We start from the raw sequence: 16,774 nt of genomic DNA, 5'->3' as shown, positions 1-16,774 counted from the left end.
GGAGGAGGACCTGACCCTGCTGTAGAGTAACATGTAGAGGGTTAGGGAGGAGGAGGAGGACCTGACCCTGCTGTAGAGTAACATGTAGAAGGTTAGGGAGGAGGACCTGACCCTGCTGTAGAGTAACATGTAGAAGGTTAGGGAGGAGGACCTGACCCTGCTGTAGAGTAACATGTAGAGGGTTAGGGAGGAGGAGGACCTGACCCTGCTGTAGAGTAACATGTAGAGGGTTAGGGAGGAGGAGGAGGACCTGACCCTGCAGTAGAGTCACATGTAGAGGGTTAGGGAGGAGGAGGACCTGACCCTGCTGTAGAGTAACATGTAGAGGGTTAGGGAGGAGGACCTGACCCTGCTGTAGAGTCACATGTAGAGGGTTAGGGAGGAGGAGGACCTGACCCTGCTGTAGAGTAACATGTAGAGGGTTAGGGAGGAGGAGGAGGACCTGACCCTGCTGTATAGTCACATGTAGAGGGTTAGGGAGGGGGAGAGTATTTCTGTCCTACCTTAGGGGGAGGGAGAGAGGAAAGTGAAGGAAGGAGGGGTGTGAGGGGAAGAAGGAATGGATACCTTGGCCAGGATCTGTTTGTCCTTAATTATGTACTCGTAGGTGGTGAGGAGGACATTGAACTTCCCGCTGCGGAGCTGAGCCACCAGGCCTCGTCTCATAGCAGGGGTCCCCTGTAACACAGGAGTCAGACAGACAGAACACATAGGCTAATGAACGAGTGCACACTTCAGGTGAAAGGAGATATTCTTGGGATGCACCCAGAGTACGCTACCCGTGGAGGGGAAGAAGAAAGGCCTGATGAAAAGGAAAATTATGACTCTCACCTTGTAGGAAATCTTCACAACGGACGGAGACCATTTATCCAGCTCATAGACCCAGTTGGACAGAGTCCTGGAGGACAGAGAGATCAGAGACACTCTGAAATGTAGGAACAACTTAGCTCATGTTTTACATGAGGGGAATCCAACGGTGCTGCGGACTGACTCGTCTACTCTCTACTAGTTCTGTTGTTTTACATGAGGGGAATCCAACGGTGCTGCGGACTGACTCGTCTACTCTCTACTAGTTCTGTTGTTTTACATGAGGGGAATCCAACGGTGCTGCGGACTGACTCATCTACTCTCTACTAGTTCTGTTGTTTTACATGAGGGGAATCCAACGGTGCTGCGGACTGACTCGTCTACTCTCTACTAGTTCTGTTGTTTTACATGAGGGGAATCCAACGGTGCTGCGGACTGACTCGTCTACTCTCTACTAGTTCTGTTGTTTTACATGAGGGGAATCCAACGGTGCTGCGGACTGACTCGTCTACTCTCTACTAGTTCTGTTGTTATACATGAGGGGAATCCAACGGTGCTGCGGACTGACTCGTCTACTCTCTACTAGTTCTGTTGTTTTACATGAGGGGAATCCAACGGTGCTGCGGACTGACTCGTCTACTCTCTACTAGTTCTGTTGTTTTACATGAGGGGAATCCAACGGTGCTGCGGACTGACTCGTCTACTCTCTACTAGTTCTGTTGTTTTACATGAGGGGAATCCAACGGTGCTGCGGACTGACTCGTCTACTCTCTACTAGTTCTGTTGTTTTACATGAGGGGAATCCAACGGTGCTGCGGACTGACTCGTCTACTCTCTACTAGTTCTGTTGTTTTACATGAGGGGAATCCAACGGTGCTGCGGACTGACTCGTCTACTCTCTACTAGTTCTGTTGTTTTACATGAGGTTAATCCAACGGTGCTGCGGACTGACTCGTCTACTCTCTACTAGTTCTGTTGTTTTACATGAGGGGAATCCAACGGTGCTGCGGACTGACTCGTCTACTCTCTACTAGTTCTGTTGTTTTACATGAGGGGAATCCAACGGTGCTGCGGACTGACTCGTCTACTCTCTACTAGTTCTGTTGTTTTACATGAGGGGAATCCAACGGTGCTGCGGACTGACTCGTCTACTCTCTACTAGTTCTGTTGTTTTACATGTGGGGAATCCAACGGTGCTGCGGAATGACTCGTCTACTCTCTACTAGTTCTGTTGTTTTACATGAGGGGAATCCAACGGTGCTGCGGACTGACTCGTCTACTCTCTACTAGTTCTGTTGTTTTACATGAGGGGAATCCAACGGTGCTGCGGACTGACTCGTCTACTCTCTACTAGTTCTGTTGTTTTACATGAGGGGAATCCAACGGTGCTGCGGACTGACTCGTCTACTCTCTACTAGTTCTGTTTTACATGAGGGGAATCCAACGGTGCTGCGGACTGACTCGTCTACTCTCTACTAGTTATGTTGTTTTACATGAGGGGAATCCAACGGTGCTGCGGACTGACTAGTCTACTCTCTACTAGTTCTGTTGTTTTACATGAGGGGAATCCAACAGTGCTGCGTTTGTGTCCTATAAGGAGCGTTGGTGGCAAATCTGATGGCCGATGGTAAAGAACATCTAGCCACTCGACACCACCCTTACCTGCAGATCTATAAATTACATCTCTGGGTAGGATGGACATCTGAAACAGGGTTAGTTGGCAGCTGTGGTGAAAGAGGAGCGATTACGATGGAGGAAACCAAGTTAAGATTTAACCTTAGCCTGAAGATTTGATATGTGCTGAGAGAAGGGCAGATCCTCAAAAAGTTCTACAGCTGCACCATCGAGAGCATCCTGACCGGTTGCATTACGGCCTTTGACCGTAAGGTGCGACAGAGAGTAGTGCGAGTACATCACTGGGGCCAAGCTTCCTGCCATCCAGGCCCTATATAATTGGCGGTGTCAGAGGAAAGCCAATAAAATTGTCAAGAGACTCCAGCCACCCCAGTCATAGACTGTTTTCTCTGCTACCGCATGGCAAGCAGTACCGGATTGCCAAGACTAGAACCAAAAGGCAGGTAGCGTCCCACCTGGCCAACATCCGGTGAAATTGCAGAGTGCAAAATTCAAATAGAATTATAAATATTTAACTTTCAGAAAATCACAAGCCGCTGTGTCAGATTTCAAAAAGGCTTTTTGGCGAAAGCACCCCATGCGATTATCTGAGGACAGCTCCCGCCTACAAAACCATGAAAAACATATTTCAACCAGGCAGGTGCGACACGAAAGTTAGAAATAGCGATAACAAAGGTCCCAGTTACCTCACAAATGGTCCTTTTGTTCGATAATGTCCTTCTTTATATCCATAAAAACTCAGTTTAGCTGGCGCGCTTCGGTCAATAATCCACCCAGTTTCCCTCCTTCAAAATGCATACAAAATGAATCTCAAACATTACTAATAAACTTATCCAAACAAGTCAAACAAGTCAAACAACGTTTATAATCAAACCTTAGGTACCCTAATTCGTAAATAAATGATACAATTTAAGACTCGTTAACCTCTTGCTCCTACTTGAGACGCAGACGTCCCAACTAGAGCTCTGGAAATGCAAATGCGCTACGCTAAACGCTAATAGTATTAGTTAAAACGCAAACGTTCATTAAAATACACATGCTTGGTATTGAATTAAAGCTACACTCGTTGTGAATCCAGGCACCAAGTCAGATTTTTAAAATGCTTTTCGGCGAAAGCATGAGAAGCTAATATTATCTGATAGCATGTAACACCCCAAAAGACCCGTAGGGGATGTAAACAAAATAATTAGCATAGTCGGCGCTACACAAACCGCACAATAAAATATAAAACATTCATTACCTTTGACCATCTTCTTTGTTGGCACTCCTTGATGTCCCATAATCAATACTGGGTCTTTTTTTCGATTAAATCGGTCCATATATAGCCTAGATATCGATCTATGAAGACTGTGTGATAAACTGAAAAAAATAGCGTTTCATAACGTAACGTCATTTTTTAAAAGTTAAAAAGTCGACGATAAACTTTCACAAAACACTTCGAAATACTTTTCTAATGCAACTTTAGGTATTAGTACACGTTAATAAGCGATAAAAATCATCAGGAGGCGATGTAAATTCGATAGGTGGTCGTCTGGAAAAAATGTCCGGAAAAAACTCAGCCAATACATCAAGTTGGAGGTCGGAGGGAATCGGTTCCCTTGGGTCGGTTCTACCAAGAATCAAATCCGAAGCAAATGAGAAGACTCTATACATCCTGTGGAAGCTGTAGGTACTGCAACCTCGGCCTCATTTAATACGGTTCACCTTTAACAATGGGTTGAAGTGGCGCATGGATATTTTTTTCCACTTTCAGTGATCAGATTTTCCTGCGCTTTTCGATGAAACAGACGTTCTGTTATAGTCACAGCCGTGATTTAACCAGTTTTAGAAACGTGAGAGTGTTTTCTATACACACATACTAATCATATGCATATACTATATTCCTGGCATGAGTAGCAGGATGCCAAAATGTTGCGTGATTTTTAACAGAATGTTCGAAAAAGTAGGGGGTAGGCTTAACAGGTGAATCATTATTGTCTTTACCGGAGAAAAATACCAAAGAATGCGCTCTCTTCCATGCGCTTGGAAACACTACAGCCAAAATGGGAGCCACCTAGAAAAACTACAATTTCTGGCTAATTTTTCCAAAAACCAGCCTGAAACTCTTTCTTAAGACTGTTGACATCTAGTGGAAGCCCTAGAAACTGCAATCTGGGAGGACTTTGCCTTATAATAAAAGTGACAGCCATTGAAAATAATTGTAGGCTGAATTTTATTTTTGGGGGGATGGTTTGTCCTCTGGGTTTCGCCTGCCATATCGGTTCCATTATACTCACAGACATTATTTTAACCGTTTTAGAAACTTTAGAGTGTTTTCTATCCAAATCTACCGATTTATATGCATATCCTAGCTTCTGGGCCTGAGTAACAGGCAGTTTACTTTGGACACGCTTTTCATCCGGACGTGAAAATACTGCCCCCTACCCAAGAGAGGTTAACAGCTTCTACCCCCAAGCCATTAGACTGCTGGACAATTAATCAAATGGCCACCGGACTATTACATTGATCCCCCCATTTGTTCTGTACACTGCTGCTACTTGCTGTTTATTATCTATGCAGACACTTCATCCCTACCTACATTTACAAATTAACTCTAACCTGTACCCCCGCACATTGACTCGGTACCAGTATCCCCTGTATATAGCCTCTTTATTTATTATTTATTTTAAAAAATAACAAAAAATGTGTTTATTTATAAATATTTTCTTAACTCTTCTTGAACTGCACTGTTGGTAAAGGGCTTGTAAGTAAGCATTTCACGGTAAGGTCTACAATTGATGTATTCGGCGCATGTGACAAATAAAGTTTGATTTGATTTGGTAGCATCTAGCAAACCATGTATGAGGTGACTACCTCAAGCTCTAAACCCTCAGAGGTAGTAATCACACCTGTGGGGAGAGGGGCATTCTTCTTACTAAACCACATTACCTTTGTTTTGGAGGTGTTCAGAACAAGGTTAACGGCAGAGAAAGCTTGTTGGACACTACTTCCTGCTTTAGTTTTCGCTTGTAAGCAGGAATCAGTAAGATAAGAGTTATGGTCAGATTTGCCAAATGGAGGGTGAGGGAGAGCTTTGTACGTATCTGTGTGTGTAGTAAAGGTGGTCTCGAGTTATTTTTCCTCTGGTTGCACATTTAACATGCTGGTAGAAATCAGGTAAAACGGATTTAAGTTTCCCTGCATTAAAGTCCCCGGCCACAAGGAGCGCCGCCTCTAGATGAGCATTTTCTTGTTTGCTTATGGCCTTATACAGCTGGTTGAGTGCCTTCTTAGTGCCAGCATCGGTTTGTGGTGGTAAATAGACAGCTAGAAAAATATTGATTAAGTCTTTCTTGGTAAAGAGTGTGGTCCACATCTTATCATTAGATACTCTACCTCAGACGAGCAAAACCTCAAGACTTCCTTAATATTAGACTTCATGCACTATCTGTTATTGTGCCATGTTGTAGTAGTTTTCCGTTGGATGGGGTTATGACTCATTTGTGGCCTTAAAAACGACAAGCAAGCATTGAAGTCGGAGCGGTTTGTCAAGTTGAAGCCAGCGGATTGGAGAATGGGAACCATGCACATGTCTACTGTATGCAGTGCTCATTTCACCCTAGAGGACTTAGATGACTGAGTATAAATGAATATGAAGACCTGCAACCTATATTTCCTACTGACATACCTGTACACAGAGTGTCCGCAGTGATGGAGATAAACCAGTTAAATTCAATGTGGATTTACCTCACTATGGTTATTGGATTAGCTAGCTGACTGTCCCTCTGAAGGTTTATCTTTGGCTCTTCTTTGTTAGCTAACTCAGCCTTCAATCAGTAAGTCTCCGCTCTCTTAACTAACCCGTCTGTGGTTGTTCTCTGGCTTACTATATAGCTATGTCGAACGTTGTGGTTGGCTAACTATACTCGTAAACTGGCTAGGCTAGCTGGCATGTTAAACTAACTAACTTTAGATGGCTGGCTTGCTGGCTAAGATAACTGCATATACTGGTACCATTATTTTATAACTGGTTAGATGGCATTCGGTATTTCCAAAATGTTGGTGTACTTCAATGTAGCTGCAAGCTAGGTGTTGATAGCAACTGGCTGACTCATGCAGTGTTAACGTAACGTTAGCAGGCTACTAGGGCTTAATTTGAAATTAGAGTTTACATTATATGTAATAGGCTGGCTTGACGGGTCCTTCATATTACGTCACACACCACAAATGTAGTGACGCCTCAACACTGCGATGCAGTGCCTTAGACCCCTCCACTACTCAGGAGGCCATATTTCAGGTATTTCTGTTTTAATAGGCCTCTGTATTCTTTCTATGTATTGAGTCAGTACAGAACCTTTTAGTTATATTCTTATTGTTTTACATTTAAGTAGTTCTTTCCTTGAGCTCTTCTTGTCTATTAATGTTCTGTATTATGTCATGTTTCATGCTTTGTGTGGACCCCAGGAAGAGTAGGTACTGCAACAGCTAATGGGGATCCTAATAAACAACAAGACAAAAGACACAGCTAATGTGGTCTGCTCTGCTGGTGGGTTGAGGGATGGAGCCATCAAACACAAAAAATTACCTAACACTAAAACAGAACTAGCATCATTTTCACAATTTCAACTTAAGTGTGGAAAAATATATATATAAAATACAGAAAAATCACATTTTTAAATGCACTGGGCCTTTAAGAGCCATGACTAGTTTTAGTAAACAGACTGATGATAAAACTGTTTGTAATATAAAAGCAATGGGTTATAATAAGGAGGAAACATACGATGGTGGAATGATGATGAGGTAGGGTCAGGGGTTAGTGGGCAGGGTTATAATAAGGAGGAAACATACGATAGTGGAACGATGATGAGGTAGGGTCCGTTGAGTCTCTTGTGTTCCATGAGGTATGTAATGAGGGCGATGGTCTGGATGGTCTTGCCCAGCCCCATCTCATCAGCCAGGATACCATTCAGATTATTGTTGTACAGAGACACCATCCACTCCAGACCCTGCACCTAAAACATAGAGAGAAGAAGAGGTTAACAGAGACACCCTCCACTCCAGACCCTGCACCTGAAACCCAGAGAGAAGAAGAGGTTAACAGAAACACCCTCCACTCCAGACCCTGCACCTGTAACCCAGAGAGAAGAAGAGGTTAACAGAGACACCCTCCACTCCAGACCCTGCACCTGAAACCCAAAGAGAAGAAGAGGTTAACAGAGACACCCTCCACTCCAGACCCTGCACCTGAAACCCAGAGAGAAGAAGAGGTTAACAGAAACACCCTCCACTCCAGACCCTGCACCTGTAACCCAGAGAGAAGAAGAGGTTAACAGAGACACCCTCCACTCCAGACCCTGCACCTGAAACTCAGAGAGGAAAGTCATTTGAGACACACACAAACACGAACAAAATTACACTGCAGTCCATTGACCTCAGGAAGAACAGAGAAATATGTGTTGTTTGTTGTGGGTCAGGTTCTCCGTCTTGCTCAGTATTATACAGGACGGCTCAGGGTGCTGCTACTCTGGCAGTAGTAAGCAGAGGCACAGACACAGTCAGGTTCTGACTGTGTCCCCTCATGGGTGCGGCTTAGTCCCCTGCTGTACACCCTGTTCACTCACTACTGCATAGCCAGGCACGACTCCAACACCATCATTAAGTGGTAGGCCTGATAACCGACAACGATGAGACCGTCTATAGGGAGGGTGGTGCCAGGGTAACAACCTCTCCCTCAACATCAGTAAGACAAAGGAGCTGATCGTGGACTACAGGAAAAATAATTCTCATCGACGGGGCTGTAGTGGAGCAGGTTGAGAGTTTCAAGTTCCTTGGTGTCTACCAACAAACCATCATGGTCCAAACACACCAACACAGTCATGAAGAGGGCACGACAAAACCTATTCCCCCTCAGGAGACTGAAAAGATTTGGCATGGGTACTCAGATCCTCAAAAGGTTCTACAGCTGCACCATCGAGAGCATCCTGATTGGTTGCATAACTGTCTGGTATGGCAACTGCCCGGCCTCCAACCGTAAGGCACTACAGAGGGTAGTGCGCACGGCCAAGCTTCCTGCCAGCCAGGACCTCTATACCAGGCGGTGTCAGAGGAAGGCCCTAAAAATTGTCAACGATTGTCCCCCAAAAAATTTCAATTGCCACCCTAGTCATAGACTCCATCTGCTACCGCACGGCAAGCGGTACCGGTGCGCCAACTCTAGGACCAAAAGGCTTCTAAACAGCTTCTACCACCAAGCTATAAGACTCCTGAAGATCTAATCAAACGGCTACCCGGACTATTTGCATTACCCCCCCTCTCTCTTTTACAATACTGCTACTCTCTGTTATCATCTATGCATAGTCACTTTAACAACTCTACCTACATGTACACTACCGTTCAAACGTTTGGGGTCACTTAGAAAAGCCCTAAATGGCTACCCGGACTATTTGCATTGTGTGCCCCCCCCGCAAACCGCTCTTTCTACGCTGCTGCCACTCTCTGTTCATCATATATGCATAGTCACTTTAACTGTACATTCATGTACATACTACCTCTATTGGGCCGACCAACCAGTGCTCCCACACATTGGCTAACCGGGCTATCTGCATTGTGTCCCACCACCCACCAAACCCTCTTTTACGCTACTGCTACTCTCTATTCATCATATATGCATAGTCACTTTAACCATATCTACATGTACATACTACCTCAATCAGCCTGACTAACCGGTGTCTGTATGTAGCCTCGCTACTTTTATAGCCCCTCTACTGTATATAGCCCCTCTACTGTATATAGCCCCTCTACTGTATATAGCCCCTCTACTGTATAGAGCCCATCTACTGTATATAGCCTCTCTACTGTATATAGCTGTCACAACGCCTGGAGTGGTGGGTGCAGAGTCAAACGCAGAGAGCAGAGGATACTGGGAAAACCGGACTATATTTCGGTTTCCAAATGCTAACGCCCAAAACAACAGGCGAAAATGATCAAAATGTCCAACCCAACACAGGGCACAAACGGACAGGAACACTACACGCACAACCTGACTAACAGAAAACAAGCCTGCACAAAAACAGGCTTAAATAGACCGAATCAAAAAACAAAATAAGAGACAGGTGCAACCAATAAGACCAAACAAACAGAAAAGGGAATCGGTGGCGACGACCGCCGCTCGAACAGGCAGGGGAGCCACCTTCGGTGGGAGTCTTGACAATAGCCTGTCTTTTTACTGTTGTTTTATTTCTTTACTTACCTATTGTTCACCTAACACATTTTTTTTGCACTATTGGTTCGAGCCTGTAAATAAGCATTTCACTGTATTCGGCGCACGTGACAAATAAACTTTGATTTGAAAAGCACATTTTTTGCCATTAAAATAACATCAAATTGATCAAAAATACAGTGTAGACATTGTTAATGTTGTAAATGACTATTGTAGCTGGAAACAGCTGATTTTTTATGGAATATCTACATAGGCCCATTATCAGCACAGTGTAGTTGTTTGAGCTAGTTTTACCTGGTAGTGTTTGAGCTAGGTTTACCTGGTAGTGTTTGAGCCTGGTAGTATTTGAGCTAGTTTTACCTGGTAGTGTTTGAGCTAGTTTTACCTGGTAGTGTTTGAGCTAGTTTTACCTGGTAGTGTTTGAGCTAGTTTTACCTGGTAGTGTTTGAGCTAGTTTTACCTGGTAGTGTTTGAGCCTGGTAGTATTTCAGCTAGGTTTACCTGGTAGTATTTCAGCTAGGTTTACCTGGTAGTATTTCAGCTAGGTTTACCTGGTAGTGTTTGAGCTAGGTTTACCTGGTAGTGTTTGAGCTAGGTTTACCTGGTAGTGTTTGAGCTAGGTTTACCTGGTAGTGTTTGAGCTAGTTTTACCTGGTAGTGTTTGAGCTAGGTTTACCTGGTAGTGTTTAAGCTAGGTTTACCTGGTAGTATTTCAGCTAGGTTTACCTGGTAGTGTTTGAGCTAGGTTTACCTGGTAGTGTTTGAACTAGTTTTACCTGGTAGTGTTTGAGCCTGGTAGTATTTCAGCTAGGTTTACCTGGTAGTGTTTGAGCTAGGTTTACCTGGTAGTGTTTGAGCGAGGTTTACCTGGTAGTGTTTGAGCTAGGTTTACCTGGTAGTGTTTGAGCTAGTTTTACCTGGTAGTGTTTGAGCTAGTTTTACCTGGTAGTATTTCAGCTAGGTTTACCTGGTAGTGCTTGAGCTAGGTTTACCTGGTAGTATTTGAGCTAGGTTTACCTGGTAGTGTTTGAGCTAGGTTTACCTGGTAGTATTTCAGCTAGGTTTACCTGGTAGTGTTTGAGCTAGGTTTACCTGGTAGTGTTTGAGCTAGTTTTACCTGGTAGTGTTTGAGCTAGTTTTACCTGGTAGTGTTTGAGCTAGGTTTACCTGGTAGTGTTTGAGCTAGGTTTACCTGGTAGTATTTCAGCTAGGTTTACCTGGTAGTGTTTGAGCTAGGTTTACCTGGTAGTATTTCAGCTAGTTTTACCTGGTAGTGTTTGAGCCTGGTCGTATTTCAGCTAGGTTTACCTGGTAGTGTTTGAGCTAGTTTTACCTGGTAGTGTTTGAGCTAGTTTTACCTGGTAGTGTTTGAGCTAGTTTTACCTGGTAGTGTTTGAGCTAGGTTTACCTGGTAGTGTTTGAGCTAGGTTTACCTGGTAGTATTTCAGCTAGGTTTACCTGGTAGTGTTTGAGCTAGGTTTACCTGGTAGTATTTCAGCTAGGTTTACCTGGTAGTGCTTGAGCTAGGTTTACCTGGTAGTATTTCAGCTAGGTTTACCTGGTAGTGCTTGAGCTAGGTTTACCTGGTAGTGTTTGAGCTAGGTTTACCTGGTAGTATTTCAGCTAGGTTTACCTGGTAGTGTTTGAGCTAGGTTTACCTGGTAGTGTTTGAACTAGTTTTACCTGGTAGTGTTTGAGCCTGGTAGTATTTCAGCTAGGTTTACCTGGTAGTGTTTGAGCTAGGTTTACCTGGTAGTGTTTGAGCGAGGTTTACCTGGTAGTGTTTGAGCGAGGTTTACCTGGTAGTGTTTGAGCGAGGTTTACCTGGTAGTGTTTGAGCTAGGTTTACCTGGTAGTGTTTGAGCTAGTTTTACCTGGTAGTGTTTGAGCTAGTTTTACCTGGTAGTATTTCAGCTAGGTTTACCTGGTAGTGCTTGAGCTAGGTTTACCTGGTAGTATTTCAGCTAGGTTTACCTGGTAGTGTTTGAGCTAGGTTTACCTGGTAGTATTTCAGCTAGGTTTACCTGGTAGTGTTTGAGCTAGGTTTACCTGGTAGTGTTTGAGCTAGTTTTACCTGGTAGTGTTTGAGCTAGGTTTACCTGGTAGTGTTTGAGCTAGGTTTACCTGGTAGTATTTCAGCTAGGTTTACCTGGTAGTGTTTGAGCTAGGTTTACCTGGTAGTATTTCAGCTAGTTTTACCTGGTAGTGTTTGAGCCTGGTCGTATTTCAGCTAGTTTTACCTGGTAGTGTTTGAGCTAGTTTTACCTGGTAGTGTTTGAGCTAGTTTTACCTGGTAGTGTTTGAGCTAGTTTTATCTGGTAGTGTTTGAGCTAGGTTTACCTGGTAGTGTTTGAGCTAGGTTTACCTGGTAGTATTTCAGCTAGGTTTACCTGGTAGTGTTTCAGCTAGGTTTACCTGGTAGTATTTCAGCTAGGTTTACCTGGTAGTGCTTGAGCTAGGTTTACCTGGTAGTATTTCAGCTAGGTTTACCTGGTAGTGCTTGAGCTAGGTTTACCTGGTAGTGTTTGAGCTAGGTTTACCTGGTAGTATTTCAGCTAGGTTTACCTGGTAGTGTTTGAGCTAGGTTTACCTGGTAGTGTTTGAGCTAGGTTTACCTGGTAGTGTTTGAGCTAGGTTTACCTGGTAGTGTTTGAGCTAGGTTTACCTGGTAGTGTTTGAGCTAGGTTTACCTGGTAGTGTTTGAGCTAGGTTTACCTGGTAGTGTTTGAGCTAGGTTTACCTGGTAGTATTTCAACTAGGTTTACCTGGTAGTGTTTGAGCTAGGTTTACCTGGTAGTATTTCAGCTAGGTTTACCTGGTAGTGTTTGAGCTAGGTTTACCTGGTAGTGTTTGAGCTAGGTTTACTTGGTAGTATTTCAACTAGGTTTACCTGGTAGTGTTTGAGCATGCCGTTGATGAGCAGCGAAGACTGTTTGTCGACCCTCTCAATTATGGCGTGAGCCACACCGTAGTAGGACTGCTGGAAGATGGTCAGTTCAGTCTCTGGCACCGTGTACTCATCATCAACATCCTGCTTTGCAGACCTAAGATGTATAAAACATATGTTATTGACCTATTTTTAACACCCAAAAGAGCTGAAATTCACTTTCTTTCAGCTGAAAGACAATGCCTATAGCTTACCCATGAGGTTGCGCAATGCTTTAAGTCTAAGTCAAAGTATGTACACTGGCGTGTTTGGGGTCACGTGTTTTTGAAAGAAAATCACCTTTTTTGTCCATTAAAATAACATCAAAGTGATCAGAAATACAGTGTAGACATTGTTAATGTTGGAAATGACTATTGTAGCAGCAAACTGCTGATTTTCATGGAATATCTACATAGGTGTACAGAGGCCCATTATCAGCAACCATCACTCCTGTGTTCTACTGGCACATTGTGTTAGCTAATCCAAGTTGATCATTCTAAAAGGCTAATTCATCATTAGAAAACACTTTTGCAATTATGTTAGCACAGCTGAAAACTGTTGTCCTGATTAAAGAAGCAATAAAACTAGCCTTCTTTAGGCTAGTTGAGTATCTGGAGCATCAGCCTTTGTGGGTTCGATTACAGGCTCAACATGGGCAGAAACAAAGAACTTTCTTCTGAAATTCGTCAGTCTATTCTTGTTCTGAGAAATGAAGGCTATTACATGCAATAAATTGCCAAGAAACTGAAGATCTTGTACAACGCTGTGTACTACTCCCTTCACAGAACAGCGCAAACTGGCCCTAACCAGAATAGAAAGAGGAGTGGGAGGGCCCGGTGCACAACTGAGCACAAGTACATTCGTGTCTAGTTTGAGAAACAGACGCTTCACAAGTCCTCAACTGGCAGCTTCATTAAATAGTACCCACAAAACACCAGGGAGACCTATGAAAGGGAGACCTACTCGATGATGTGCTTGGGTTATGGGTCAGAGATTAGGGTTAGGGCATGAAAGGGAGACCTACTCGATGATGTGCATGGTTTAGGGGTTAGAGTTCAGAGGTTAGGGTGTAAAAAGGAGACCTACTCGATGATGTGCATGGGTTAGAGGTTAGAAATTAGGGTGTGAAAAGGAGACCTACTCAATGATGTGCATGGGTTAGAGGTTAGAAATGAGGGTGTGAAAAGGAGACCTACTCAATGATGTGCATGGGTTAGGGGTCAGAGGTTAGGGTGTGAAAGGGAGACCTACTCGATGATGTGCTTGGGTTAAGTGTTAGGGTTCAGAGGGTTGGGTGTAAAAAGGAGACCTACTCGATGATGTGCATGGGTTAGGGGTCAGAGGTTAGGGTATGAAAGAGAGACCTATTTGATGATGTGCTTGGGTTAAGGGTCAGAGGGTAGGGTATGAAAGGGAGACCTACTCGATGATGTGCTTGGTTACTTTCTCTGGGAACTCGCCACTGTTGGGATCGATGATCTTCTTCTCCTCAGACTGAGAGTCTGGCCGGCTGGACACTCCTGGGACCTCCTCTTCATCCTGAAACACACAGAAAGGGTTTTACTACAGTGCAGTGAAAAAGTATTTTCCCCTTTCAAATGTTCACAACTTTTGCATATTTTTGATACTGAATGTTATCAGCTCTTCAACCAGATTAGATAAAGGGAACCTGAGTGAACAAATTAACACAACAATTACATACTTATTTAATAAACAAAGTTACTGTGGAATGCTGTGTTTAGTTTTTACCAGGCATAATGGGACCCATCTCGTCCAAAACGTTGACTCAAATTTGCTCTTGGTAGAATGTTCTATGGACAGATGAGTCAAAAGTATAACTTTTTGGACGAGATGGGTCCCATTATGCCTGGCCTAAAACCAAACACTCCACAGTAAGAACCTCATATCAAAGGTCCAGCATGGTGGTGGTAGAGTGATAGTTTGGGGTCCAGCATGGTGGTGGTAGTGTGATGGTTTGGGGTCCAGCATGGTGGTGGTAGAGTGATAGTTTGGGGTCCAGCATGGTGGTGGTAGAGTGATAGTTTGGGGTCCAGCATGGTGGTGGTAGTGTGATGGTTTGGGGTCCAGCATGGTGGTGGTAGTGTGATGGTTTGGGGTCCAGCATGGTGGTGGTAGTGTGATGGTTTGGGGTCCAGCATGGTGGTGGTAGTGTGATGGTTTGGGGTCCAGCATGGTGGTGGTAGTGTGATGGTTTGGGGTCCAGCATGGTGGTGGTAGTGTGATGGTTTGGGGTTCAGCATGGTGGTGGTAGTGTGATGGTTTGGGGTCCAGCATGGTGGTGGTAGTGTGATGGTTTGGGGTCCAGCATGGTGGTGGTAGTGTGATGGTTTGGGGTCCAGCATGGTGGTGGTAGTGTGATGGTTTGGGGTCCAGCATGGTGGTGGTAGTGTGATGGTTTGGGGTCCAGCATGGTGGTGGTAGTGTGATGGTTTGGGGTCCAGCATGGTGGTGGTAGTGTGATGGTTTGGGGTTCAGCATGGTGGTGGTAGTGTGATGGTTTGGGGTCCAGCATGGTGGTGGTAGTGTGATGGTTTGGGGTCCAGCATGGTGGTGGTAGTGTGATGGTTTGGGAATGCTCTGCTGCCTCAGGACCTGGACCACTTAGCTGTTGCATAACTTTGTTAATTAAATAAATTCAATAAGTATATATTTTTTTGTTATTTGTAAACTCAGGTTCCCTTGATCTAATATTAGGTTTCGACTGAAGATCTGACAACATTCAGTATCAAAAATATGCAAAAAAAGAAAATAAGAAAGGGGGCAAATACTCTTTCACGGCACTGTGCGTTAAAAGCTCCTCCACAGAGGACATACTTAGGAAGAAGGGAAGATGACAGGGAGGCTGTTTGAAGCTCTAATGAAGCTAAGTAAAGACAAAAGGAGTCAGACATCTGTAGGAGCTGACAGCTGAGGGGAGTAGTGGGCTGTCATTGTGTAGAGGTCTGGTGTAGTGGGGTTTGACTCGATATAACTCTATTAGAGGTCGACCGATTATAATTTTTCAACGCCGATACCGATTATTGGAGGACCAAAAAAGCTGATACCGATTAATCGGCCGATTGTTTTTGTTTGTAATAATGACAATTATAACAATACTGAATTAACACTTACTTTAACTTAATATAAAACATTAATAAAATCAATTTAGCCTCAAATAAATAATGAAACATGTTCAATTTGGTTTAAATAATGCAAAAACAAAGTGTTGGAGAAGAAAGTAATATGTGCCATATAAAAATGTGTGCCATGTAAATTATGTGCCATGTAATAAAGCTAACGTTTCAGTTCCTTGCTCAGAACATGAGAACATATGAAAGTTGGTGGTTCCTTTTAACATGACACTTCAATATTCCAAGGTAAGAGGTTTTAGGTTGTAGGTATTATAGGAATTATAGGACTATTTCATATACCTTTGACTATTGGATGTTCTTATAGGCACTTTAGTATTGCCAGTGTAACAGTATAGCTTTCGCCCCTCTCCTCGCCCCTACCTGGGCTCGAACCAGGAACACATCGACAACAGCCACCCTCAAAGCATCGTTACCCATCGCTCCACAAAAGCTGCAGCGCAAGGGGAATAACTACTCCAAATCTAAAAGCGAGTGACGTTTGAAACAGTATTAGCGCACACCCAGCTAACTAGCTAGCCATTTCACATTGGTTACACCATTAGGCTGAAAGGCTTGAAGTCATAAACAGCGCTGTGCTTGTGAAGAGCTGCTGGCGAAACGCACTAAAGTGCTGTTTGAATGAATGATTACGGGCCTGCTGCTGCTCAGTCAGACTGCTCTATAAACTCAGACTTAATTATAACATAATAACACAGAAATACGAGCCTTTGGTCATTAATATGATCGAATCCGGAAACTATCATTTCGAAAACAAAACGTTTATTATTTCAGTGAAATACGGAACCGTTCGGTATTTTATCTAACGGGTGGCATCCCTAAGTCTAAATATTCTTGTTACATTGCACAACCTTCAATGTCATGTCATAATTATGTAAAATTCTGGCAAATTAGTTCGCAATGAGCCAGGCAGCCCAAACTGTTGCATATACCGTGACTCTGCGTGCAATGAATGCAAGAGAAATGACCCTTTCCCCTGGTTAATATCGCCTGCTAAACTGGATTAGTAGTTATAACTAGTGATTATGATTGATTGTTTTTTATAAGATAAGTTTAATG

The 16,774-nt window shown here is 43.7% G+C and overlaps 1 protein-coding gene across 14 annotated transcripts in view; it reads right to left on the bottom strand.

The window, feature by feature from the left end:
• The window catches only part of smarca2 (SWI/SNF related BAF chromatin remodeling complex subunit ATPase 2), a 130,947-nt gene that overhangs the window by 73,853 nt on the left and 40,320 nt on the right, over positions 1-16,774 (bottom strand). For all 14 annotated transcript variants that reach the window (XM_031829514.1, XM_031829504.1, XM_031829509.1 and 11 more), the window contains 5 exons: positions 13,990-14,105; positions 12,531-12,684; positions 7,270-7,433; positions 832-898; positions 568-678 (listed from right to left, as the gene is read on the bottom strand). In XM_031829514.1, coding sequence (XP_031685374.1) covers positions 568-678; positions 832-898; positions 7,270-7,433; positions 12,531-12,684; positions 13,990-14,105 — 612 coding nt within the window. The remainder of the gene's footprint in view (positions 1-567; positions 679-831; positions 899-7,269; positions 7,434-12,530; positions 12,685-13,989; positions 14,106-16,774) is intronic.

This window comes from Oncorhynchus kisutch, linkage group LG8 (assembly GCF_002021735.2).
Source record: "Oncorhynchus kisutch isolate 150728-3 linkage group LG8, Okis_V2, whole genome shotgun sequence".
NCBI classification, from domain to species: domain Eukaryota; kingdom Metazoa; phylum Chordata; class Actinopteri; order Salmoniformes; family Salmonidae; genus Oncorhynchus; species Oncorhynchus kisutch.
This window is presented reverse-complemented; position numbering and strand designations above follow the sequence as displayed.